Source organism: Sinohyriopsis cumingii, chromosome 9 (assembly GCF_028554795.1).
Source record: "Sinohyriopsis cumingii isolate HCF-2022 chromosome 9, ASM2855479v2, whole genome shotgun sequence".
NCBI lineage: Eukaryota > Metazoa > Mollusca > Bivalvia > Unionida > Unionidae > Sinohyriopsis > Sinohyriopsis cumingii.
Window position 1 is genome coordinate 53,774,752 of NC_142969.1, and position 26,588 is coordinate 53,801,339.

The 26,588-nt window shown below is 35.5% G+C and overlaps 2 protein-coding genes across 4 annotated transcripts; both read left to right on the forward strand.

Annotated features, from left to right (window-relative positions):
- The first annotated feature begins 812 nt into the window (after nucleotides 1-812).
- Nucleotides 813-21,365, forward strand: LOC149791834 (complement C1q-like protein 4). Of its 3 annotated transcripts, XR_016423426.1 has the most exons (5): nucleotides 813-1,111; nucleotides 4,533-4,965; nucleotides 11,815-12,102; nucleotides 12,865-12,930; nucleotides 21,268-21,365. XR_016423426.1 is itself a non-coding variant. In XM_089970343.1 (2 exons), the coding sequence occupies exons 1-2, from the start codon at nucleotides 871-873 to the stop codon at nucleotides 4,961-4,963; spliced, it is 672 nt and encodes a 223-aa protein (XP_089826469.1). In that variant the 5' UTR covers nucleotides 813-870; the 3' UTR covers nucleotides 4,964-5,042. The 3 variants fall into 3 exon arrangements, 1 of the variants encoding a protein (XP_089826469.1); XR_016423428.1 differs by lacking the exons at nucleotides 12,865-12,930; nucleotides 21,268-21,365 and adding an exon at nucleotides 12,644-12,830; XM_089970343.1 differs by lacking the exons at nucleotides 11,815-12,102; nucleotides 12,865-12,930; nucleotides 21,268-21,365 and having other exon boundaries at nucleotides 4,533-5,042.
- On the forward strand, nucleotides 13,383-17,339 carry LOC149791835 (putative gamma-glutamylcyclotransferase CG2811). The gene is made up of 2 exons (XM_089970344.1): nucleotides 13,383-14,985; nucleotides 16,638-17,339. The coding sequence occupies exons 1-2, from the start codon at nucleotides 14,791-14,793 to the stop codon at nucleotides 16,956-16,958; spliced, it is 516 nt and encodes a 171-aa protein (XP_089826470.1). The 5' UTR covers nucleotides 13,383-14,790; the 3' UTR covers nucleotides 16,959-17,339.
- Nucleotides 21,366-26,588: the final 5,223 nt, after the last annotated feature.

Genomic DNA, 26,588 nt, shown 5'->3' on the forward strand with positions numbered 1-26,588 from the left:
GATGCGATTAACGGCTGCATTAATACATCCATAACTGGATGTTCGAAAAATATTACAATGATGTTAGGACAGCGACTTTTTTCTTCTTCAGATTTATAATATAATACTTGAATTTGTGTATTGTATCAAAATTACAACCGCTTTCAAAAGAAAATGAGATTTGTATTTTCAGTAGCACATTTCTTGCGCGTATTTATACAGTAAACATTGCAGGGGTGGGGGATTAGAAACATCACAAAGAGGCCGTGTAGAACATACTTCGGAGTGTAATATCTCTAAGCAAACGATTTTAATAAATTCGAGTTTACTTATAAGGACTTTGTTAACTTATTTTGCTTCCTTCTGCATTCAAAAGTGAATCTTTATGTGGATTTGGCAAGTTTGCAGTTTATACTAATTTGGGTTTGCACACAACACACATCAATGCCAGATTTCTACATTGTTTTCAAACATGATTGTGACTGTGATGAGAGTTCAGATCGCCACTGTAGCGAGGTAATTTTTCTTCCAGTGATATATTTTATATCATTATGAGATATATAACAAAACGTTATGCCGACCTAAATTTTGCCGTAATGTTCATTCCATGCATGCAAGTCCCATCCCAACTCAAAATTAAATTCGAGACAATACTATTGGTAATACTAGAAACAGTTGTGTGAGAGAACACATGGCGTGTCTAAATGTACCATGGAACCCCTTGATAAGACATGAATGTTCTGTATCGTTTGGTTTATTCAGGTATATGGTTGGTTGTTTACCTGTTGGAAGAGAATTATGCAAACAACCAGTCACGTGGCCATGTGACGAACTGCTCTAACAAGATAATTTAAGGCCGATAACCAGACAAGACGCTTATAGGAGTTTAACATGTTCTGTGTAATGACGTGGTTCATATTACACCTTTTGCTCTCTGCTCCATCAATTTTCTCTTTCGTCATTGGCGGCGATGATTCCGATCCGGTGTCAAACAATATCGCTTACTTACATCAGCTTCTGTCAGAGGAGAAGACCCTCCGTTCATCTCTAGAAGCCAAAATCCAACAAATGGAGCAAAGACTTGAACAGCGGATGGAGAAAATTGAAACAAATATGTTCGCATTGCAAAAGGGTAAGCTTCCAAGATTGACTGCTTGTGTATCATGTGGTTTTCGGGGGGGGGGGATCAACAGACATCACATGCATCTGAGAGAGTGACAGGTGTAAAGTGAAGTCGTTTCAATTTGTAAGATGCACAGTGAAGAGAATGTTTGTATAACTGTATGCAGCTTTCATGTACTGTGACTAACATTTTTTTACATATTCTATTTGTGGAAATTGTGATCATCTGGGCATACGGCTAACCAAAACGTCTGCTCCAATGTGCTCGAAAAATCAGCCCCTACTTAGCAGTTATTAAAATAGTGAAATCAAAGTTTACTACAGTAGGCTACAACAGCTTCTATAATGAATGAATGACAAAATGTAAAAAGGTAACAATTTTTTTAATCAGCTTTAGGAAGTGAAAATTACCAAGCTGAACTGGCAGTTATTTTTATCCGTGCACATCTGAAGTAGGGCCAGACTGTATCCTTTACAATCCAAAAATAAGAGGAATTAAAAGTTCTTTTAACAATGCCTAAGCTATACAAGGTATTTTTTCTATATATCCATGATGAGCAGTGAAAAATAAAAATACCCTATTGAAAATACGAAACGTTAGAGCGCCACCTCATGGAAATAAGAGGCAAAAGTGACTTTTTTAAATCTTTTAAATAAAAGCTGTTCAATTAATTTTTCATTAAAATCAATTTTAAGATAAAAGCAATAAGTAAAGCTACTGTTCATAAAAAAGAAAATAAAGCATTCAAAGATATAATCACTAGATTATGGTCAAAGTGTGCTTGAAAGCTTAAATACACCTTTAATGATAGTAAAAACTTATCCAGTTAGATGTAAAATCTTTTTGTTAATTTCATAAATATTGCTCTAATCGGAAGTAGAGTTCTAACGCAGTAGTTAAATTTGAAATAGAACAACCTTTTTACCCGACGTGCAACAAATACAATAAAGAAAGACCAACTCTTAACTAAAATGTCATAGCCACCATTATTTACCTACTCTTACTCCTTCATTATCGTGTTAATTAAACCTTATTATTATATGCTAATTGTTGTCTCCGTTAACTTTACGTTGTCAGAATCGGGCAATATTTTACGATATTGTACACCTTCATATTGTATTCCGTGCACGACACGTGTGCCAAATAGTGTATCAGGAACTACTTTGTAAACAAATCATATACATTCATGTAGTAGTCGCTTTACGTTTTGGTTGATTAAATTTGTTTCTGAATGAACTAAAACAGCTGTTTAGTGGACTGCCACATATCAGCTGCTTTGCAATATTCCGCGTTAACGTTTTTGATACAATGTTCCGAATCTAGACTAGCGTTAGACGCCAGACAGATCATACAATTGTTTCATCCCTACAAATAGAATGCAAGTGACAAAGCATAAACGTGTCTTCATTAGCTGTTAATAAGAATGGCAAAAAATATTCATACAGTTTTACATCCTGAATTTCCCCAAAATGTACTTTCTTAGTTCTGCAAATCCGAATTACATGAGTTATGGCATGGGTTCTAAAGCTTGATTACACATTTCGAAATTGTACTGTAATATCGACTACATTCCAAGTGATATCACATCCTCCTTACTGGACTCAAAATGAAATGAACATTATATTCCATAGCGTCTGCTTGATAATTACAACTGAAAGACTTCATATTTTTCACCACATTATGATTCCAAACATTCAATAACAGAACAGAAACTCATGTAGGTAAGTCAAGACGCTGCTCCCTCGCTGCACAAATCAGATGTTACTTCATGTAGAATTGGCACAGATAAATCCAGTCCATACTCACGAAATTTAGTAGAATTGACAAAAATACCAAAATCTGTTCATTTCAGGCCAAATGGAAATGTTGTTGCAATGCGCATTCATTCACGATATGACTATAAATTTCAATTTTAAGTAAACCAAAACGACAATTTCTTTCGAAAGTGTTGTCAACCTAGCAACTAAGTTCAAATTTATATGAGCTGAGTTATGTGCGAATTAATATTGTTGCTGTGCACTGATGTATATATGCTTGTGGATTTAATTCAAAATACAGATTAAGAAAATGAGCATATAATAAAAAAGTTACTGCATTTGTATGGGAAAATATGAATTCGTTTTGTTGGATGGATATACTGCACGACCTTGGGAGTGCAGTATATCCATCCGACAAAACGAGTTCATATTTTCCTATACAAATGCAGTAACCTATAACTACTAGACCAAAACTATCAACTACTGCACAGTAATACACCGACATCACAATAACAAAAGAAACACTCATAGATTGTGCACAATTCTTACAAGTATATTATCTTTGATGTGAGCATTAATATAAGTATATTTATTACTATTCTTATTACAAGCTAAAGAAGACATATTTATGCCCTGTCACTTGCATGCTTGCTGGGACACCAGCTATTATCCGTATCATTCATTGTATGTCTTTTATCGCTAGCCTAACATTGTATCAAAATAGTTAAACGGGAAAAATTGCAAAGCAGCGTTCATGTGACAGTCCATTTAGCCAGAGGGAAAAAAATACCTTTTCGTCGTCTTGGCTTATTAGCTCTGATGCTGGTAGTTTCCTACCAGAACGTTCAGTTAAATTTTTATCTGGAATTTAGCGTTTTGACTGACTTGTAAAATGATTCGTCTCTGAAACATATGCAATAGCCTTTGTTCCTCAATGTACTTTTCTGTGCTATTTTTATAGAGCACTGGCCATAGTCTTAATCATTATATGTGCGCAAAAGTTACGAATATTTTTCCTAAATAACTATTTAAATAATTAGAATGGTACTTTCAATTAATGCGTCTGCCACGTTCGTTGTTGACGTTGCGAATATCACGTTAATTCGTTTGCTTATCTGAAAGTTTCATTTGTGACTCAGTGAACTCGTCCGCGTCGTTAACTTTATCATCTCTACTTTCAAATGGACGAAATAGCATGTTTAGTTCATCCGTCTAATAAACCAAAAGCTAAAACGTGTTCTACATGAGCGTAAATTGTTTGTTTAGAAAGGAATTCCTAATACAATATACTAATTTTAGAAACACATGTCGTGCAGGATGAATATGTGTAGTATGACAAATACTGCACAATTTTGAGAATGTAAAGTTAACGAAGAAAAAGATGAGCATATAATAAATAATATGTATTTGTTCTATCTACGGACTAAGCCAATGAGGAGTCTAAAATGAAGATTTCTAATTATGTCTTATCTTTTAATCTTAAATTATCTTCTTACAAGATTATTTTATATTGTATATGTGCGTACCTTTCCGTATTGCAATATTTATTTTAATATTCTGTCTGCATACATTGCTAATTTATATATTACATATACAAGGCAACATATCATAATAACTGTCAAAAGAGAAATCACTCTCTCCTGTAGTAATTATCATGCTACTTGATATTACAGAATCATCAAGTGATACCACCGTTGCTTTCCATGCCTATCTGACGAAAGAGGTCGGCGCTGTCCACTATGCTCATGTAGTATTTGATACAGTTCTACTGAACATAGGAAATGCATATAATCCTCTACATGGGATATTCCGTGCTCCATACAATGGAACATATATGTTTTCCATGACAGCGGTAGTTACCGCCGGTAACACTCTATTTTTTTACCTAAAAAAGAATGACATAACGGAAGAATTTGTTTTCGCAGACCATGGGCACACTAGTGATTCTGATCAAGCCACAAAAACAACTGTATTAGCCTTAAATGTGAACGATGACGTATGGATAGAGGCGATTGGATACGTCCTTGGAAGTTGGGCTGACGACGATCATGGTCATATTCATATGCATTCGTCTTTCTCTGGCTTCCTTATCAAAAAGATGTAAAGGTTGCTGCAAAAACATTCAAGCTTATTGTCATAGATTATGATTTTCTTGCATCACTTTGATTAAATGGTAAAATCTCGCTTTTTAACGACAACCTGTGTGGAAAGCCCTTAAAGAAAAGCTCACTCCTAAACATACACACAGACTCTTAAAGAGTATCAATGAAAGTGAATTTGAATGGAATTACATCGTATAGAAAATATTGAATTAAGAAACACAAAGAGATACGAAGAACATGTGATCAATCAGTCAGTCAGCTAATCAGTTAGCATGAAGTAATCGAGCGAGCAATTCTATCTGTCTGTCTATATTTATCTATCCAATCACCTGCTTGTCTAGGCATGTAACTAAATATCTACTAGTATCCAAAACTCTATTCCCTGTACTTCAGTTTATCGTCAAGTTTTAATTTATAATTCAGATAACTCTTTATGGAACAGATGGTGGCTTCTTATGTAATGTGGTTTTAGAAATTCATGAGTGAGGGCTTGTACAGAAAAATAATATTATGTTCCAGAGCAAGGTCATGTTATCTGTCATTCAGGCTGGCCGAAGAACCAATCAAAACAGTGGGTGTCTTTACTGTGCCGAGTAAATTCTTTGATGGTAAAACGTTAAATGCAAAATCTTTGATTACACCGTCGGGAAGACAACCATTTCCAGTTCGATGTAAATATCGACCATGAGACAAAAGATGAACGGTATCATCGGTAGAAAACCGCCCCCTCCCCTGATAGAAAGGCATGCAAAACAAAGGTCAAGGCAATCTGTTGTAAATCTTTAAAATGACACCTCAGGTTTTTTTTTATCTTTTGTTACTTTTTAAACCTCATTTCTGAAAAAGATATGTGACCGTTTTTTCTGAACTTTTGTCACAGGACACATCGACAGCAAACATTATACCTCCATTTGTTTCCCTTCTGACATGCACTATTTAAAAGATAGTAAGGCGTGTTAAATCATAGCATCTGTGGAATGACAAAGACAAACATAAAATTACAATTAATACTAAATATACAGTTACTTACAAACGTTATCAACAATTCACATGTTTAATTTACTCATTTTTGCAAGAATGTTTCTATACTGTTTCTGTTATTTAACTCCTTTATTACTGAGTGTAAATAATGTACCTAGTAGTAAATCATTGCGTTTGTGACTTACATATAGACAATGAATGGGGATCGAAATTAGTTACTTGATTCTGAATCCGATAGATGGCGCCAGCAGCATACCAGATCTCGCAAATTTCTTAATGTATATTTTGGATGGTGTCTGTCTTTGTTTCTACTATGATTTCCTTACCAAGAAAATTCCCTTCCTACAATAATTAGGGATATAAGTTATAGGCATATTTTTATCAATATACATTAAATTTCTCGGGGTGGGGGAGGGGTGGCATGTATGTGTCTGTGTATATGAAGCTTTGTAATTTATATCATCAAGGTACTAAAAGACAATGGTGTCCTTCTGGGCAAACCCCTTGCATAATTACTCATGTAGAATAATATATACATCAAATTTATTTTCGTTATTTGATAGTCCCTGACAATTAATATTTGTAAAAGCACGTTTTATCAAATTATTATTCATCGGCATTAACATCATCGTCATATTGCTTTTCTTTTCTGATGATGATGATGATGATGACTACGAGGACGAGGACTGATGTTGCTGATCTTGTACCTAATTGATGATAGTATTGTTTATTAACCCAATTATGACGACAAAGCATTTCATCAACGGAATTTATTAAGATTTTTTTTTTAAATTTTCCAGTCAGGTTCTGTTGAGCTTACTTTTCAAAGATGAAACAATTAAAAAATAATTATCATTTTCTTATTAAGTTTTCAAATTGATCTAAACGATTTCAATCAAATTTTTACTTGCTAAATCACACTTTGAATACACTATATATTTGCAGTATTATGAATTAATTATTCTATAAGAATACTACTACTACTAATAATAATAATAAGAAGAAGAAGAAGAATAAAAACAATAATAATAATAATAATAATAATAATATGGGCCAATCACCCAAACAATCAATAAATCTAATACCTTTTGAAACAAACGCTTGCAGGCAATACCAATGAATAGCTGATATCATCAAATAAATTTTGGAATAAATAATATTTTACCAAATATTTGATATCAATAATAAAATAACAAAAATTGAACATCACAATTGTGTGATAATAAAACTTTAATCAGGAAATGTTCTAAACATCATGGTTTATAAAAAGATTTTTCATATATTTATTACTCATTTTTTTCTCAACTAAATTTAGACCTTATCACATGTGTTGGTATGAAAATAAGTCCGAAGATTTTAGAAATACATTGAGATACAATTTTTAAAAAATACTTAGGTCTTGAAATGATATATTGTTATACTGTAATATAAATTCAAACTTAGCACAGTTTATAAAAAGGAAAAGGTGAGAACTGATGGCATTAAAATCGCCTATACTCTAAATAGTGACAGCATTACACGTATACTCGGTTACTGGTAAGATTATAAAATAAAAGTTGTTTTTTTTATATTTCAATATAATATTTGGGTTGAAGAGTTTCTCAGAATCATGTAAACCGACTTACTTCCTGGCTACATGTAGCACTGATAAAACTAATGCTTGCTATTTATTTTTAAAACTGAACACATTAACGGAACTGTACAAATTGTTGGTGTCGCCCAAAAAGCGAATTGCTGCCGCAATTAAAAACGGATGCTAAAATGCAGAAAGGATTTGGGGTGGGTGGGGCAAAAGAGGGTATTGGTTTGGCGATGGTGGGAAAGGAGACGGAAGTCACGTTGGGCGTGGACTTTGTTTTGCGGGCTGTAACACCATCTTCAAGCATACGATAGGCACACTCAGCGGCCAGTATGTTTGGGAAAACCAGGGAAAACCACCGACTCACGGGAAGCTACTGGCAAGCTTTCTCAGATACCCACTTTGGTCGAGGCGAGACTTGAACTCACGCTAACATAGGTAAGATGTGTGATTGATCTGCGCACCTCAGATCATTCTGTTCCCCGGGTCCCCCGGGTAGGGGCGGAGGAAGACTTTGTATGTTCCTGTTGCCGGACATAACGTACTGAATAGAAATTTAACCTCGAATGAATAATTTTGTCGCGGCTATATATTGATCAATGCGATGTGTTTCGCTTTCGCAGTAGTATGCTGTATGCAAGCAAGATTACATACATACATACATACATACATACATACATACATACATACATACATACATACACACCCACATACATACATACATACATACATACGTGTGGTTGCACCTTAATCGGCTTCATATCTATTCAAAGTACCGAGCCAAATGAGCTTGTGGTAATAATGCTTTAAAAATTGAAAACCTGATGGAAGCATATTTCCCTGCTTTATTCCGCACTGATCTGCCTAAAATCTCAGCCGAGATAGATTACGAATACCGTATCATACGACAATTCCGAGTTTCTCAGAACTCTGAACTCTCAGATGATGCAGACATGTTCATGTCTGATCATGATTACCATGTCTGAAAAATTTACACATAAACCCCAAACAGTGCGGAAGTTCCCATAAAACGACAAAACCGTACACTTTGACAATTATCTTTACGTAGCTCGTTCAATACCAGAGGTAGCTGGCTTGGTGTTTTACGGCACAGCAGCACAAGTAGGCTATCGAGTGCTGAGGCAATTGGAGTCAAGTGCCCCACCCAAAGACACACCATGGTATTCGTTCTGGGCTTATCGAATGGTAGGATTGGAATCCCAACCCTCTCAGTCCGTATCCGACACACTTAACCACTTATCCAACACGGCTATATTGACCAATAGAGTGACCAAAGGGATCACCTGTTTTTCCGTGTTAGGTATCGCTGTCTGAAGTCCGCATTATAATGTTTTCTGTTTTCTGCTGTCCAAGTATTATAGTAATCCGTTTGCTCGGCTCCCTGCTATTTCCGGTATTAACTATTGCGAATTTGTGCAACAAGAATTAATTCGGTAAAACTCACTAGGTTTTTAAAAGTATATTTTCTAAAATTCTAGTTTTTATTATTTCTTCTTTACCAGTTTGCCCTTAATCATATGAACAAACGCAAAAAAAAAGAATTCTTGTAATAATATTTCTGGAACTTATATGGCAAGTGAGCAAACTAAAAGTACAGATGAAAACAAACCTAATTCAATGTTGAATTATATCGACACAGAATACATATTCACATATAACTGAACATGAAATACGATCACAATTTAAGAAAGAAAAAGAATAAAAAATAAAAAATAAAACAAAAGTAACAACGCCAGTGATATAAGGTTCAAATAAGTAGAAGCATAACCAGATAGTGTTCGAATTGTGTTTTCTGATATCACTGACACATCCCCATCTGCAGGAACATTATTTCTGACACAACCAAAAATATGCTTTTCAAAACAGCCACTTATTTGTTTGAGTTAGCCACAAAAAAGGAAGTAACAGCATACATGAAATTACTAACAGCGTGATAGGCTGGTTATTCAAGGGTGCTGGATAATTATTTATTTTCTTGCTGAAAATGATATTGTGCTTGCACTGGCGTTAATGAGTCTTTCTACTCGCATTTTGTGTATAGGGTGTAATAAAAAAAAAGGAAAGCATAAACGCTTCCACAACGAGGAGCATCAAAATAGATGGGCTTTATTGCTTATGTCATTGTCAACATTGTTTTTAGATCTTGTAAATTACCATGGCTCCTTTCAACGTTAGAGAGTCTCCGTCGTCCTGGCAGTGGGAACTGTAAAACGTGTTTTTATCTACTTTGTATTCCTTCCCGCCCCCCCCCCCCTTACCCCCCTTAAAATCTCTTCTCATATAGACAAAGGTTAATTAATAGTTTCTGGAATACCTCACTTGGTTACGTCGTTATTGAATGTAGAGTAGAAGACAAGTTTAAACGAGTCTTAGAATTTCTTCAACTTTGTGTGTGTGTGTGTGTGTGTGTGTGTGTGTGTGTGTGTGACTTGGATTTTTAACGTAGCTTTTACAATTTTTCAGTCATATGGCTACGATGTCTGCAGTGTGGCAGTTTATAGTGATGTCTAGCACTGGGGCATCATGCCGCAGACATGTAGCATGATGTCCCACCCAGTCACGTTATCCTGACACCAGGCCGACCAGTCCTAACACTAACCTCTTAATGCTGAGCGCATAGCTAGGCAGCTGTTAGTACCATTTTTGTAAGTCTTGGTATGACTCGGCCGGGGCTCGAACCCACGACCTCTTGCATCCGAGGCGAACGCTCTAACCACTAGGCCACCGGAGCGGTTACAAACGAAACAGTGATTTAAGTATACAGTCTTGGCTTATTGGCTCCTATGCTGTTGCCAGTCTATTCAACCCGCCTTCTTCAGTTGCATCTTTTTCTCGAATTTAGTGTTTAGACTGGCTTGTAAAATGGTACGTACCTGAAGGGGTCGAGATAGCCTTTGGTTTTAATATGCCTGTACCTGCTATTTTTGTAGTCTTTGTAGAGCACGGCTCATTGTCGGAACCATTCTATTTTGTGAATATTCCAACTAAAGATGTGTATATATGATCAGAATGGTATTTTCAATAGTGCATGTCTTTTGCAGTATTGTGAATTAAATCTCAAATAATCCTACATGTCTTATCACAAGTCCAAAAGCATAGAATGTTCGGAATGAAATACAAGCCTTGAATGCCCTGATCTACCACAATGATGCAATCTAGAATGTCTTCGAATCAGTTTACAATAGTCCTAAAGTAGTGTATATCCAAAGACAAGATTAATGTCAATTAAAAATCCTCTCGAATTATATCTAAACACAATTATAATTTGATAACAACTGAATTCCAGAGATTGTTCTAAGATAGGAATGAATTATTTGTTTAACAAGTCCTTATATATATATATATATATATATATATATATATATATATATATATATATATATATATATATATATATATATATATATATATATATATTTTCACTTGACCTAGATGTGAGTCATACTACTGGAAAATTCCAATCACATTGTAAACACGTCTGATTCTAGAATATTCTGAACTCAAATATATTATCTCAATATCCTATTTACAACAATCAACACACACACACACACACACAGAGAGAGAGAGAGAGAGAGCTTACACCCTTATTCAGATAACAAAAGAAGAAAAAGAGGTATGTTGTTTTATTAAGATGTTTAAGGTTACACAAATATAATTTTCTGTATATTTTACCAATATTTACATTTTCCAATGAGGAAAACCTGTTGTCAGAAACAGTAAGATTCGTCGCTGAGGTAGAGACATCTGTGTTTTAGTCATATTACTTCTTTAACTTAATCATAACAGTGATTCAAAATAGATTTAATTACTATCGAGAGAATGCTGCACTCAGACTGTAAATATTGTGATAACCTTTTCATTAGTTACTTTCTCACTATCTTTGTGCTAAATAGGTAACCTACTGACCTATATTAATGTACTTGTTCGTATTTACATTTTTGGAACATTATACATTACATACTGACTCTAGTAATTGATTTCTTGCTTTCTTTATTACTTAATTGATTTATTGCTTTCTTTATTACTTAATTGATTTCCAGCTTATATAAAACTGTACCTAACATACTTAAATTTGTCCTAGCATTTCACACTTCCAAACTTACTAATGTACTTATCTACCTACTTACCTATATACCGTACTTAATTACCGAATTAGGACTATGTATTTCCGTCTTTTCTTCCTTTGTTACTTACTAATTGAGTTGCTATACTTTTTCATATTTTAAGAATTTTTGTATTATAGCGTTTAAATTTCCCACATATCTGCAGAACATTATTGGAGACGTTTGAAGTTGATGATGAATGATTTCAAGCCTTCGATGAACTTGAGTAATATCCGAGGGTTTATGGAAGAGAACTGGGCAAAGTTCGATTTTTGGAGCATAATGGGAATGGGGCACCCTGCGATGACACCATTCAGTGCTGGTGTTACTTTCTGTAACAACTTCAGGCCGAATCTAAAACTACCCTACCAAGAGGAGTACGACGATTGAAAACGACCAGAAGATGCATGTTATGACGCAAAAAAGCACATCCGATGATTCACGCTGGAAAGAAGTTAGTACAGATTATGCGAAATAAACGATAAGACATTTGAACCTACAGCATACAAAAAAGAAATATATATATATATATATATATATATATATATATATATATATATATATATATATATATATATATATATATATATATATATATATATATATATATATATATAATATTACTGTTGTAGAAAATATATGCTGTAAAATATTTTTCTGTATTCGGCATGCAATAAGAAATAATCTTCGAAAGTAAGTGAAAGCTTTCAGTATAACTTCTATTGCTCGCGTCCCATTATGCCATGTTTCAGTGCAATGTGGAATAATATCTTTTAAAATAAACATAATCTCTCTATCACACACACACACACACACACACACACACACACACACATAGAATGAACGATTGGTCGTATTCGCAAGTTAGTGAAAGCTTTTGTTGCAACTATTAAGACAGAATTTTCCGTGTAATACAACTGTATGCTATTTTATAAAAATCGCGCTTTACATGCAGGTGCAGAAATCCATAAAATACATTTCTCTTATATCTATAGGTCAGCAATTTAGATTTGGTGGGAAGCTGCTGAACAGGCAAATTATTAAATCAATAATGGACGAGTTAAGCGAGATGATTCACACGGTTTCCGTGGGAAAGGTCGAGAACCTTGTTCTTATTCGAAATTAGCGTAAAACAAAACTGCGTATAAATAGAGACCAGACTTAGGCAGAATTAGTTCGTTCCTCGAATCAGAACAGCTCTATCTTTTCCTTACAGGTAAGAATCGTCTGTGTTCGCAAACTTCTTTGAAGAATGGGCACTTTTTAATATATGAGATTTAAGGTAAAGTTCATATTTTTTAAATTATTGCCTAAAGTTGATATAGCTGGTTTTTCCTTCTTACAGTTTCCTTGGGCTGAGAAGTTGAAAACGCTGACTGATACTTTTTAAATGATGTTATGTCGATCTCCATTATACTCGAAAATTTCATAAAGTACTTTGCATCTTCGTTCTCATGTAGACTAAATCCACGTCTGCATCGGGAAATTTTAGCAGTAGCTATAAACACGACCTACTCGGCAAATAACTTTCAACACACGTGTAAGGGAGGCAACGATCGATAGCTCTGTACAGTGCCAAATTATAGTTCTCCCTTTGAATTCAGTACATATCTTTATATAAGTTATTTCAGGATAAAATAGAAACACAGAATAAAAATAGAAATTAAATCTTTAAAAAAAAATTACTGTACGTAAATTTGCAAAAAATTCCAATACAAATAAAATCGCAATGAGAAAAACGTGAGAAATCTATGCAAGCATGGTTTAAAAAAAAATTCACATCTTTATTTAATGGCCAGCCAGGGTCATGCGCCAAAGTAAAGTAGTATACATTTTGCCTAGTGCATAACAAAATATGAGTAATTAACGTCATCATTGACTTTGTGGCACTCTAAAAATAAAATAAATATAAACAAACCAAGTACGATATCTCGTGAGCCACAATTTGGGGAGCCACGAGGAGAATGTGTGTGTGTGTGTGTGTGTGTTAGTGTGTGTGATTTAGATTTTTAGCGTATCTTTAACAATTTTCCAGTCATATCGCCACAATGTCTGCAGCGTGGCAGTTTATGGTGATGTCTAGCACTGGGACATCATGCCGCAGACATGTAGCATCATGTCCCACACAGTCACATCATACCGACCAGTATTAACACTAACCTCTTAATGTTGAGCGCTAAGCGAGGCAGCTGCTAGTACCATTTTTATAAATCTTTGGTATGACTCGACCTCCCGCATTCGAGCGGACGCTCTAACCACTTGGGTCACCAGAGAGGTCCACCAGAAGGAGAAAGAATTGCATTACTTGCATCATTTAAAAAGCACATTTATGTTACTGTAGCTGGGTTTGATGCACTTCGCAAAATTTGCTCTTATTTTGGAAGGGAATTCAATATGTGCGCTTTTATTTTAATATAAAGGGATTTCTTAAACATTAGATATCCATATGCTTTTAGCAATCACAATGCAACAGATACCACTCTTACAATTAACACGAAATGAATATCCCTGCTTTAAACAGAGTAACAGACTTACTTCTCATCTTCCGTGACACGTGCTTTACACTTCGTTGCTTACAAACAAAACATTGAATAAAAAAATGACAGAGCAACTCGGTCTTTTTTCAACGAAATATTTGTTTCGATTAAAATGCCTTTAAAGTCCAAAGACTCGAGCTGAGTAGTATTGAGGAACATTGTCGGTTGTTGTTTTGTTATGTTTCGTTGTTTGCTTATTTGGGGGGTGGGGGTGAGACAGACAAATAAAGACTGAGATCATGCTTTAAAGTCTCAATAACTTTTACATACAGACCGTGTTAATCGATGAAAGCACAGTTCGCAGTCGCGTTCCGTATCCAGTACGTTAATAGTCGTTTTGGTATTATCCTTTACACCATTCGCATCTTCTATATCAATCATGCGGATCGAGTCTCGACAAAATTGTCATGCAGAGATAGCAGAGGTTATCCTAATGTCTTAACTCATGGCCGTGAAGTCGAATTGTTCCGCGTGTCGTGTGCTATTATCCTTAGTTTTATCATAACGTATATGCACTTGCAACTGATGCAGTAAACATACATGTAAAACGGTGTATAGGAAGAGATAAAATACCTACAGACATCGACCAGTACTAAATACTGACAATGCAAAAGGAAACTGTGCGGATATTTGTGTACGGAACTTTAAAATCTGGACAACCTAATCATCATGTTTTTGAAGGAGCTACAAAAGAATTCAGCAGATTTATAGGCACGGCACAAACTGTGGACAAATACCCGCTTGTTATTGCCTCCAGGTACAATATTCCATTCCTGTTGAAAGAGAAGGGAACTGGAAAGGTAATGTAAATAAGGTATCGTCTGTTATTCACTTTAAGTAGAAGTTGCACTCTAGCTGAATGCTGTCCGCGTAAAAACAGGGAAAAGAGATTAAAACAACTTCATGAACAAAAGCCGCCATTGGTATGAACTTAATATTAATGTCGCTAGAAGGTATGACATATTCTACCTGCCATATTTGTCTATGGTCGAATAATAGCTTTTCCTTATTCCCCACAATGTGAATTAATTTTAAAACAATTGTCGAATTGTATCTAAAAGGCAAAGCCAGAATCAGAATCTCGTTCTATTTTTTGCATGTTACGAAAAAAAAAATATTATTTACATATGATAGAGTCAACAACTCTCTATGCAAGATAGCTATTCAAGCGATTTATCTCCTGATCGATATCGAAAAAGTAATTGATTTACATTTATTCCTGTTTATAATACGGCCAATCTTCTCATGAAAATGCTCTTTTTTAAATATAGTTTCTAAATGCGAGAATTTGCAATGTCTTGTTTTGTTTAATATAGGAAAACATCAGATTTATTATTTCAATTGAAACCCACCCTATTTTAAATAAATAAGGATATTCTAAAGTCGAATTTCAATGTATTTGGAAAATATATCTAATAAATATATAAAATTCAATAGTGATAATTAGATCTTGGGACACATTCACGATAATTAAAGCAAGTCACACAGGTCATGTAGGCATTCAGCCATGACCATTTCAATAATGAGTGTCATTTGTTAGAATTTGATTGTACATACCTTTTAAATGGCAAGTATTCACTTCATTTGGATTCTTATACATCCACATTCCTTTGGAAAGTCATTATTTAGATGCCTCAAGAAGTGCATACGGCAAAAGCAATGTTAAAGTACGTAGACATTTTTGGACAAATTTAACCTTAAGGTGTGATCCAGTACAAATTCGGATTGAATGTTGCTTGTTGTGATGTCACAATGAAAGCTACACATATTGATAAACAAATCCATACTACCCTATATTGTGATGATTCCACTCAAAGTGCTTTTTCCTTGACCCAAGTTTAGTACACGGCCACCATTGTAAGAAAGAAAAAAAAAAACCCAGAGAGATCGGTAATTTTCGTCTGGAATTTTCTTGATGACAGTTAAGGTGCAGAGCATTTAGTAATCAGGATTGAAAAGATTTTGGTTAAAGAAAATTAGTGTCAAATTAAAAAAAAAAACATGTTTAATTTAAAATGAGTAAATGCGCATATATGGCCCGTTTGACTTTTCTGTAGTTGTTGTTGAATGTTGTGTGCATATTTAATCTTCAATTAAAAATAATATACTATCCTAAAAAATATTTGAATATAAATAAAAATACAAAATGTTATTAACGTTTCATGGTAAAATTGCCCTTTTTACGTGAAGCCACACATAGATTCAAACATAGAGTTTTGTTTCTATTGCATCTATTGTTTCTCCTGTCATGCAACATACATCAGATTATTCAATTCCGTCAAGCCTAAAATGTGGATGTTAATAGAAGTGATTAAGAACAGCAGCCCACCTTTTGTATAGTGTGATTTGTTCACTGTAAATAAAATAAATATACGTTGAAGATAAATTAGAATTTAAACTTATACAATCTACGTAAGTCTGCTTTTATATAAAATACATTTCTTGTTATCAGCATGTCTACGGTGAAGTCTACGAACTGGACACATACGTTTTGGCGAAGGTGGATGACCTTGAAAAACACCCTGATCTTTACAACAGGCAGCCAGTAGACGTCAAGTTTGACGAGGACAGCCGAGCTAATTCAGGTAGTGATGACGTCATATCCTGTTGGTGTTATTTCCTGGAAAAATACAGGCCTTATTTACTTGACCTACCATTTATTGAGAATTACGACTGTAATACAGGAGACGAAGCAAAACAATTCGTTCGTCCGAGTGATCGGCCTGCAGATGAGAAGTTTTCACATTGGCACGAAGTTCACACAGATTACTGAAACTCGCAGTCTCAAAACTTTCACTGTAACATGATCACATTAGCCATGATACGTTTTCATGGCTGGATGAGTCATATCAAGGAAACATATTGATTACTAAGTTTCAGCAAAAAGCACTAACAAAAAGAAGGTGAAAAGGTTGTTACATAAAAGGAAGGGAGGGACAAACTAATAAAATAAATGTGTCAGATGACAGACATAACAATCATGTTTGCGAGTTATTTTTCCAAATCCGAATGGTTTGGGGTTGTTTCAGTGCTATCCAATTAACACATTACCGATAAAGTATCTTCAGTATGTAGATTTTGTTGTGGAAGTACACTGTACATTACATAATTGACCAATGTGTATATTACTATTGAATTAAAAGCTTGTCCTATATCTCTGTTGGGTGTTGTAACGTAAACCAGCAACTCTAATAGACGAGATTCAGTCGCCAATTAAACGTTCATGCATCTAGCATCTTTTGCAACAATGCGCATGTGCAAGTGATTTATCTCAACATGTATATGTCGATCAAAATGATATAAATGTTCATGAGGGGTGATTGAACATTTCGAACATTTCATTTGAATCCAGAGACTATGAATTAAAGAGCAAATGGCAAACTCTGATCAACAGATAAAAATCCATTTATACGACTGACTAACAAAGATGTCGTGAATAAATTTTGCGCGTTAATCGCGCTTTCATGGAATGTTAAAGTCGTCAAAAATTCTGTTTATCCCTTCACATTTTTTATGCGCTATATGTTATGAAACTTTCTTTTCTCCTTGCATGCACTATGTGTTATGAAAATGTCATTAGTCCCTTCAAATTCTTTCATGAAGAATTTGTTATGCAATTTTCTTTTCTCCCTCACGTTCTTTCTGTGTTATGAAAGTTTATATTCCAGTGATACAGCAATTGATCGCTAATATGGGACTGCTGTAGTTGTGAGCACACGTCCCTAAATGGCAATGAAGATTTGTTCATGAATGTGAAACGAATGACTGATACCATTAAGATATATAATGTTTCAAAGAAAGGCTGTGATTCAGCTAATGATGAAACATTTCTTGTGTAGCTACATACAGCTGATTGCCAAGGACCACTACATAGGTATTCTAAATATGAGAGAGATTTGGTGTGTGTGTGTGTTTTGGTATACTTGCGAAGACCTGAGTTGGGATGCACACCAACATCTCGAGGACGTGACTATATTGTGAGGACTTACACACCAGTCCTCTAAATTATTTTGCGGAAAATGGTTGAAAATGATCATAAGAGGTGAACTACGTGTTATTTTGAATGTCTTCACAAAGTCGGTAATGTCTGACAGGCAGTTACACTCCATGTGTAAAGTTCACTGGCTTCTTCCGGTAGTAGGTTGGGAGTGCTAACGCTAAGCCAGTCAGAACGCGTGTGCCTTCTGATTGTTGGTAGTCCAATCAGAACATTGCTTCTGTGCAATGTCACTGTAAATTTCGTATACCGATAAAAACGGCTCATACAAATAATTACTAGTATTATTAGAGATTTTTAAAAAGTAAAAAAATTTTACAATGGTAAACTGGTATGCCAGCAGAAAGTGCGATATTTTAAGCCTGGTGCAGCTGATATAGTGCGGTATGTGTGGCGCGTGATTTGGTGTGTACATATATTTTATTGCTACGAGACTTAATGCACCTAACTTGGAAGATGGTAAAACGTACTGGATCAAACTGATAAGAAACAAATAGATTTTTTATAAAACTGTTTATTATATTCGTCCAAAAGAACTGTTCGTGCTTTCATTAGTTATCATCTGTGACAACCTGCTTGTATCCCGTTCCGCCATTGAGCTTGATGTTCAGGGCCTCATATCATTGCTTATATTTAAATATGAGTCATACACATAGGATAAAAAAATATTATGACAGACAGTGAAATTGTAAGCAACGATACGAGCCCCTGTGCGAAGTCTTGACTATTATATTCCCATGTCAAAACAGTTCACATTGATGTCATAAGAGTTGGTAAACGATGAAGCCTCTCTCTCTCTCTCTCTCTCTCTCTCTCTCCTTTTCAACTTGATTGTTGAGAGAGAAGCAGAGCAAAATGAACTATATAGAACAAGAAGAATATTTTGCTTTTTTTTTGTTTTTTGTTCCAAAAAAAGACCGAAAAAGAATTTTTTTAAATATAAAAATGTCAGATAGGCAAGGAAAGGAAAATGGAATACCCCTGTGCCAGTACCTAATACCCTTGAAAAGCAAATGGTTGGTCGTTTTCAAACTAGTACAGTTCTCACTCTTGATCAAACAATATATCCCCCAACAGAAAAAAAGGCTCTGTACATGATAGACTCGTTAATAAACAAACTTGGTTACTATAGTCTGAATCCTGACTTGGTATCTCACAAGCAGGGGTGTTGCAAAATCAAGTTCTAATGATCTAGTCAGCTACAAGTAAGACCTAGTGATTCTCAGGGCTATGCCGTTTGAGGTTCCTTATCTCATCGCTGCTACGGTAGCCGGATTGGTCTTATTATTAAGGGACAAAAACATACACTGACACTCTTTTACTTATTTCTGCCCTTCCTATCATTGCTCTTCTGACTGTCCTATCACTTCCATCTTTACTTTATCTTTGACCACACACCACCCGCTGCTTAATAGTCAAGCGTGACCGTGTCGGCAGATTTATAGATAGATTTGTTTGTACCCCGCCACCGATTTCAATAGCAAATCTTTAATGTGATAAAAAGTGCACAGAACTTAGTCATTCATTGAATTTCTAACCTGTCTGTGACCCGAGTGCAATAACACTAGTAGCCTCCACACCTTTCAAGCTTAACGGTCTTTCCATACTATCACGGTGGCATATTGCATACACTATGGGTGAGACTCTTTTCCTCAGACATCAGTGTGATGTAGTTCATCCTTTTCGGTAACTACCATAATGTTGAGAGTTTAGTTTTATATCTCTTTCCACCCATGAATATAAAAATTACACCGCTTGTTAAATCCACGGGAAAGGCAAATTTGTATTTGTCATTTTTTGTGTGTGCTTGGTTCGACATTGTAAATATTGAAAGCGGACAACATATTATTTTCCTTCTATGTACATACATGTGTAGTCCTCATTGGAATTAATTGTCAAATGACTCTTTAGTCTGGAAATCTGTTGAGAATTCTGCCTCTTTGTGTAAGGAGGGTTTACCTTCCTTTTCAAAACAGTAGCATGATTGTTTCTATCTTGAGCTTCCTTAATAATGCTTTCTACAGAATCAAATGTGTAGTGCATAGTTTTTATTACATATGCAGTATTTAATGTGTTTTTATGACTAGCATTATTTGAATCTTAAATGATGTTCATGAATTAAGTAGTTGTCCCATTGCAAACCCCATTAAGTGGTCAGTAAAGAATTAAATTGTAGAAGCAATGGCTGCATTATTGTTTCCAAAATTAAAAATTAATGCTTGATTGATGTACTACTATAGCATTATGGTTGCTAACTGAGCAACATAACACTGTTACCCTATATCTTACTGTGTAAGCTTTTGCCTCTGATAAGTATAGTGGGATTAGGGCTGGTAATTGTCTTACTTCCTGAACAAACCATGCCAGTGGCCTAGTAGTTAGTGTGTCCACCATGGATGAGGGAGACTGTGGGTTCGAACCCCGGCCAAGTCATTCGAAAGACATAAAAATGGTTCTAGCAGCAACCTAGCTCAGCACTCCGCATTATAAGGTTAGTTCTAGAACTGGTTGGCCTGATGTCAGGATAATGTGACAGCAGGGTCGGTCTTAGTCTGATTGGACCGATTTTAAGTTCAATATCTTTTTAAAAAAGTAAGTTTAACATCATATAAAACTTGTTTTAAAGTGTATTTTCAAATACATTGTTCACAAGGGGTCGCGTGCATAAATCCAGGGGGCCCCACCAAAATGATCCAAATCGGGCCCCACGTTGGCTAAGGCCGGTGCAGTGTGAACCACCTACCTACGAGAAGCTAGTGGCAGGCTTTCTCACGTACCAAGGTTAGCCGAGCCTGAGACTCGAACCTACGCAGACAGAGGTGAGATGGCAGTGATCCATAACGGTGAGCGCTTGAGAGATTCTTGAAAACTTGTCCTTGTTGTTGACTGCCGATAGGTTATGCTATAGATCAGTGATTGTTCAGGCAGTAAATGGACCCTCCACCAGAATATATATATCAGGAGTAATGCCATAGTCATATATGCGTATTGGCTTAATTAAATTATAACGCAATTTAACCATTTAATGGTTTTCGTTTTCTTCTCAACTTCCTACTGTTATTTATTTTTAATTCTCTGGTTTCAGACAGTATTGGGTAGGTGGCCATAGCAGCTCAGTACGTGGATCATTGCCTTTCGTAATCCAGTGGTCATGAGTTCGCTACACTGGAGATGAAAAATACAGTCGGACTTTACATCTCAGAAACGGGCAATGTACATGATAATAAAAGACACTGAGAAGCTCCTGTGTCCCTTAATATTTTAATCGGGATCGGTTTGGTAGAATTGCCCACAAGTGATATAGAACCTTTCAACAAAAATATCTTATAATTCTCAATAATAAAATCAGACTGATTTTTTGTTATCCAACACATTTATTGCTTTCAGTACAGGACTGTGACCTTGGCCTCTTAAAAAAGGAGCCTTTGGAAAGTCTGTCTTTATTATGTTGCTTATTTTTCAATCTTTAGCAATCAAAAATAACATGCACTTTCCTGTTGCAATATAGGTCTATCCAGTTTCCATTTGGAAATTCCTGCGTTGATATACATCAGGTACCAACTCATCACCCCTCAAGATACGTTCCTTAACCACATCATAATTAACACTTTGTTGCAACGACAATGAAGTGTAGATTGTATTAGTTTTGCCAATAGGTACACTATGTACTAATATATTTAAATGCTCTCTTGGTCGTATTGATCTATTTCCTCTTCTCTAACAATTGATACTAACCTATTATTTATGATAGCATCAAAACACAAGCGTGCATGTAAAAGGAGGGTCGCTTTTCACTTTTCATTTCTAAATTTTAATCTAAATGGCATTTCCCCTTTTTCCTTTTCTATCTGTATTTTCATCTCTTCTTTTTTATTTCAATTTGCCTATCGACCACTCCGCTGGCCTAATGGCTAGATTGTCCGTCCTGGATGGGGGAGGTTGCTAGTTCGAACCATGGTCGAGTCATGCCAAGGACATACAAATGGTACCGCTTCTGCGCTAGGTGCTCAGCATTTAGAGTTTAATGTTGGCACTTGTTATCCTGGTGTTAGGATAATGTGTCTTGGTAGGACAGCGGCATGATACCCCAGTGCTAGACATCACTATATACTGCCACGCTGCTGATATTGTAGCGATATGACTGAAAAATTGTTAAAGCTATGATAAACATCCAAATCGCACACACACACACACTCCATTTGCATATCACCTCTCACTCTCTCTCTCTCTTTCCTCTTTCTAAAATCGCGGTTGTCTTTCTCTTCTTCAAATGAATTCCAGTAGTGATGCAAACAAATTCCAATACTGAAAACAATCAACTTATCAAATTGCGAAGGTGATTTTAAATAGCAAAAAGGGGCACAAACTGCATTTTGTAGTGGAAACACTCTGTACGGATGCGAGTAGTTCATTCACTCGGTCAAGACACAGTTGCCAGTAGTCAATCTTAAACTCAATTCATAGTGCAAACACATGTATTTGCATGTGATATAAATAAAATATATGTACGCTGTATCAATTATAAACCACTCGAATACATTTTTAATTAAAAGGATATTCGACACGCCTCTTTTTCTTTTAATGAAAAATGTATACATCTCGTGGTACGCGGACTTCAAGCCCTAACACAACCATGGAAATATTGCGGGCTGCATTACATGCCGAGATTCCCGACCCTAAACAATCTTCTTCTCAAAGATTATTTTGATGCATGCCGCCTATTTTTAAGTAATTAGGTAATACTTGTACATGTTAATAATGTAACTCGTATGAGATTTATTTTATAGACATGCTTAATAAAGCACGTATCCATAATTATTATAACCATTTCTGTTTCTTTAAATGCCTAATCAATCAACCTAAACACTACTAACCCAATCGGTGTTTATCATCTATTGTATGATTGTTTACGTGAAAATTACAGAAGGATGATAACTCTTTATTGTTTGAAAGAGAAGTAAACCGATTAAAATAAGTGTACGTAACTCCTTCTCAAAGGTCAGCTAGTCAGAGAGAGCTTAAATACATGTCGCCGACTTCATGATGACTAGATGATTATTGTTAAGCAAATGGATAAGTAAGTGTTCTTAAATCATTTAGTTTTAAGAACAAAATATTATTCCATAAAGTCTAGCTTTCATTATTGTACATGTTAATCTGGTAGCATATCTAGGCGTAGAAAAGTGAATTTAATAATGGTTTCAAAAGCAAAGCAGATGAAAACGTTTCGAAGAAAAATATGTAATGTTTCAGTTCAATGTATTTTACCTACCCGCGCCACCCGTCTATACTCTCTCAATTCTAAATATTTCAAAACCATAATATATTTATCTATGTATATACACATGCATATATATGCATTCTAACCCCTCCTTTCCTTCTCGCATACATATTTATCTTCATTTATTATTTACACTCATCTTTTTGATTAAGGCATAAATAAAAAAAAAATTAACTGTAAAACGAATGGAACGCAATTTCCTTAACTTCCCGTTTTATTCTGCCTAATATTTAAAATTACTTGTGATATATTGTCATATAATGAGTCAAGCGGAGATTTCCAAAAGGCAACTTCAATTCCAGTGAATTTGCATTGGGCAAACTGACTTATGACATTTTTGTTACATTTTTAGAAATCTCATTTTTTTATTTTAACAGATGAATCGACAATTTAGATATGTTTGATATTCTTAAGTTTTTATTTTGCACTGTCTAGACTATATTTTTGCTAGAATGCTATTTCACATTTCCCAACTGGATGGAAATTTTTGATTGTGTCAATAAAAGATGTCACCAAGTTGTAAAACAGTGCCTGAGGCTTTGTTTTTGGCAAAATAACTTAAACTTAGATTTTAATAAGATTTGAACATGTAAGCTCCTGTATTTGTATCTCTATAGTTTTGCAGATAAATTAGTTCCTAAGCTTTTAAATAAATATCTTCTCATGTTTTTGCAGGACAGGCGTAATAAGAAAACATATTCAGGTTCTCGGGTTGATGGTAGTCGTTGATTGTGTATAATTAGTCCTCACAATGACGTCCTCACAATGATGGTAAAGTAAGAGTAGTTCTCATAATGTTTAAAGAAGTATACGGCAAAAATGAAGTGATACATATGTTGCCTGGGTTACAGTTAAGCTTACTTTCAAAAAATTTATAACATTTACTTTCATTCCTTTCTATGGTCCTCGAAATGTAGTCATATGTCAAGGTCCTCACAAGTATATGAATACTCGTGTGTGTGAGAGAGAGAGAGAGAGAGAGAGAGAGAGAGAGAGAGAGAGAGAGACTGAGATAGAGAGAGAGAATGATCTGAATTTTTAGCGTAGCTTTTTTTTTTTTTTAAAAATCCAGTCATATCGCTACTATGTCTGCAGTGTGGCAGTTTGTTGTGATGTCTAGCACTGAGGCATCATGCCGCAGACATGTAACATGATGTGTCACACAGCCACATTATCCTGACTCCAGACCGACCAGTACTAACACTAACCTCTTAATGCTGAGCGCCAAGTGAGGCAGCTGTTAGTACCATTTTTAAGAGTCTTTGGTATGACTCGGCTGGTGTTCGAACCCACGAACCCCGCATCCCAGACGGGTGCTTTAACCACAAGGCCACTGGCGCGGAGAGAGAGAAAGAGTTACGATTGATATAAAAACCTCGCTTTCTTCCTTTTAAATTAGATTTTAATATGGCTAACATTTAAGCCTTGAGTAGTATCAGTAAGGCAGACAGATGTCCGGATACTTGAAGAAAGGGAAGCCAGCCGGTCAAGAAACTACCTACTGACAGCTGTAATGATGATCGAATTTCAAAAGCATTTGTTTAATTGTTGAAACAGTTGCACGATAAATTGATTTAAGCAAACCCAGTTTGTTGCCTAGGGCCATATACTAAGATATACATAGGAAAATGAAGAGGAAAGCTTTTGGTAATGATATATGAACTTCCATTTGTCCGTACCTAACATCACTCTCGAAAGATAACAAGCGGCTAAGTCATTTAAGTTATTTGGCAAAATCAGTACGCAGAGAACTTACCTAGATATTGACGCGTGTTGTCATTTTTGTTTCCTTCTCTAGCAACGCCCTTGAATGGGGCAATTATCTGCGAAACCTGATTAGTAGTAATGAGTTAAGCAATTAATCGCAGATGTTTAAACACTACAAATGAAAGAACAAGCCCAAAGGAAGTACGGCTATCTCTGGGTCACATGATACTAAAAATGGAAGGACAGCCTTGAAGCGGAGGATTGAATTTCAAAGACTGTGGTTCGCTAAATGAGGAACCACACACACAGTAACGCAAGTACGGGCAGCTAATTTGCCACGGGTCACCATCAAAGAGATGGATATAAATATATCGAGGTTCATTAGTTACATTGCTCCCTCTTGAACGAGTCTTTTACGTAGAAAGCAATATGGCATTAGGTGCAAACATCTAATAATTATATAACAAAAGTTAAATTGGTCCCCAGACAGTTAGAAAAGGCAAAGCTAACCAATGTGCAAAAGACTATGCAAAACAGTTGTGACTAATAACTAACATCTGCTTACAAGTGAGGTATGTACTTTAAAGGTTGCAAGCACCTCATGCAAGTATGCAGGAACTTTGGCGTATTCATGTCTACCTGACAGTCTGCTAAAAGCAAAACAACAAAAAACTTAACTTAAAATTTTGAAGATTGCTATTTGATGCCTTTGCCTTATTATGTCTTATGCCTGATATAGTGTATTGGTTCCGGCTAAGTTAACTGTTCCAAGTGAAGAAAGATTATGTGAAAGATACTCCTTTCGCAGTCACTGATGAACAGTCTTTGATGCTGAAAACAATATGTTGCTTGTGTGTGTGTGTGTGTGTGTGTGTGAGAGAGAGAGAGAGAGAGAGAGAGAGAGAGAGAGAGAGATTTAGATTTTTAACGTAGCATTAACAAGTTTTCAGTCATATCGCCACGATGTCTGCAATGTGGCTGACAGTTTATTGTGCTGTCTAGCACGGGGCATCATGCCGCAGAAATGTAGCATGATGTCCCACCCAATCACATTATCCTGACACCAGGCCGATCAGTCCTAATACTAACCTCTAACCAGCGAGGCAGCTGTTAGTACCATTGTTAGAAGTCTTTGGTATGACTCGGCCGGAGTTCGAACCCGCATCCGAGGCGGACGCTCACACAATTAGGCCACCAGAGCGGTCGTGTTGCTTGTGATCTAATTACATGTATTCCTCGTGTGGTTTTAATGACATTTATTTCCAACCAACGACGTTTATAGTTCTTAAAAGTTGTAAAGTTTCACAAAAGAAGGACAAAAATATAAGATATATATTATAAAGTTAATCGGGTTGAAACATTTGTTGTTGTTGTTGTTGTTCTGGGGTTTAACGCCATTTTCAGCACAAGATAGGCCA

Bases quoted from the DNA above. Each gene is read 5' to 3' on its own strand.
- LOC149791834 (XM_089970343.1), top strand. From the start codon at position 871: ATGTTCTGTGTAATGACGTGGTTCATATTACACCTTTTGCTCTCTGCT. The intron at 1,112-4,532 runs GTAAGCTTCCAA...TTGATATTACAG, and splicing joins TATGTTCGCATTGCAAAAGG to AATCATCAAGTGATACCACC.
- LOC149791835 (XM_089970344.1), top strand. From the start codon at position 14,791: ATGCAAAAGGAAACTGTGCGGATATTTGTGTACGGAACTTTAAAATCT. The intron at 14,986-16,637 runs GTAATGTAAATA...TCTTGTTATCAG, and splicing joins AAGAGAAGGGAACTGGAAAG to CATGTCTACGGTGAAGTCTA.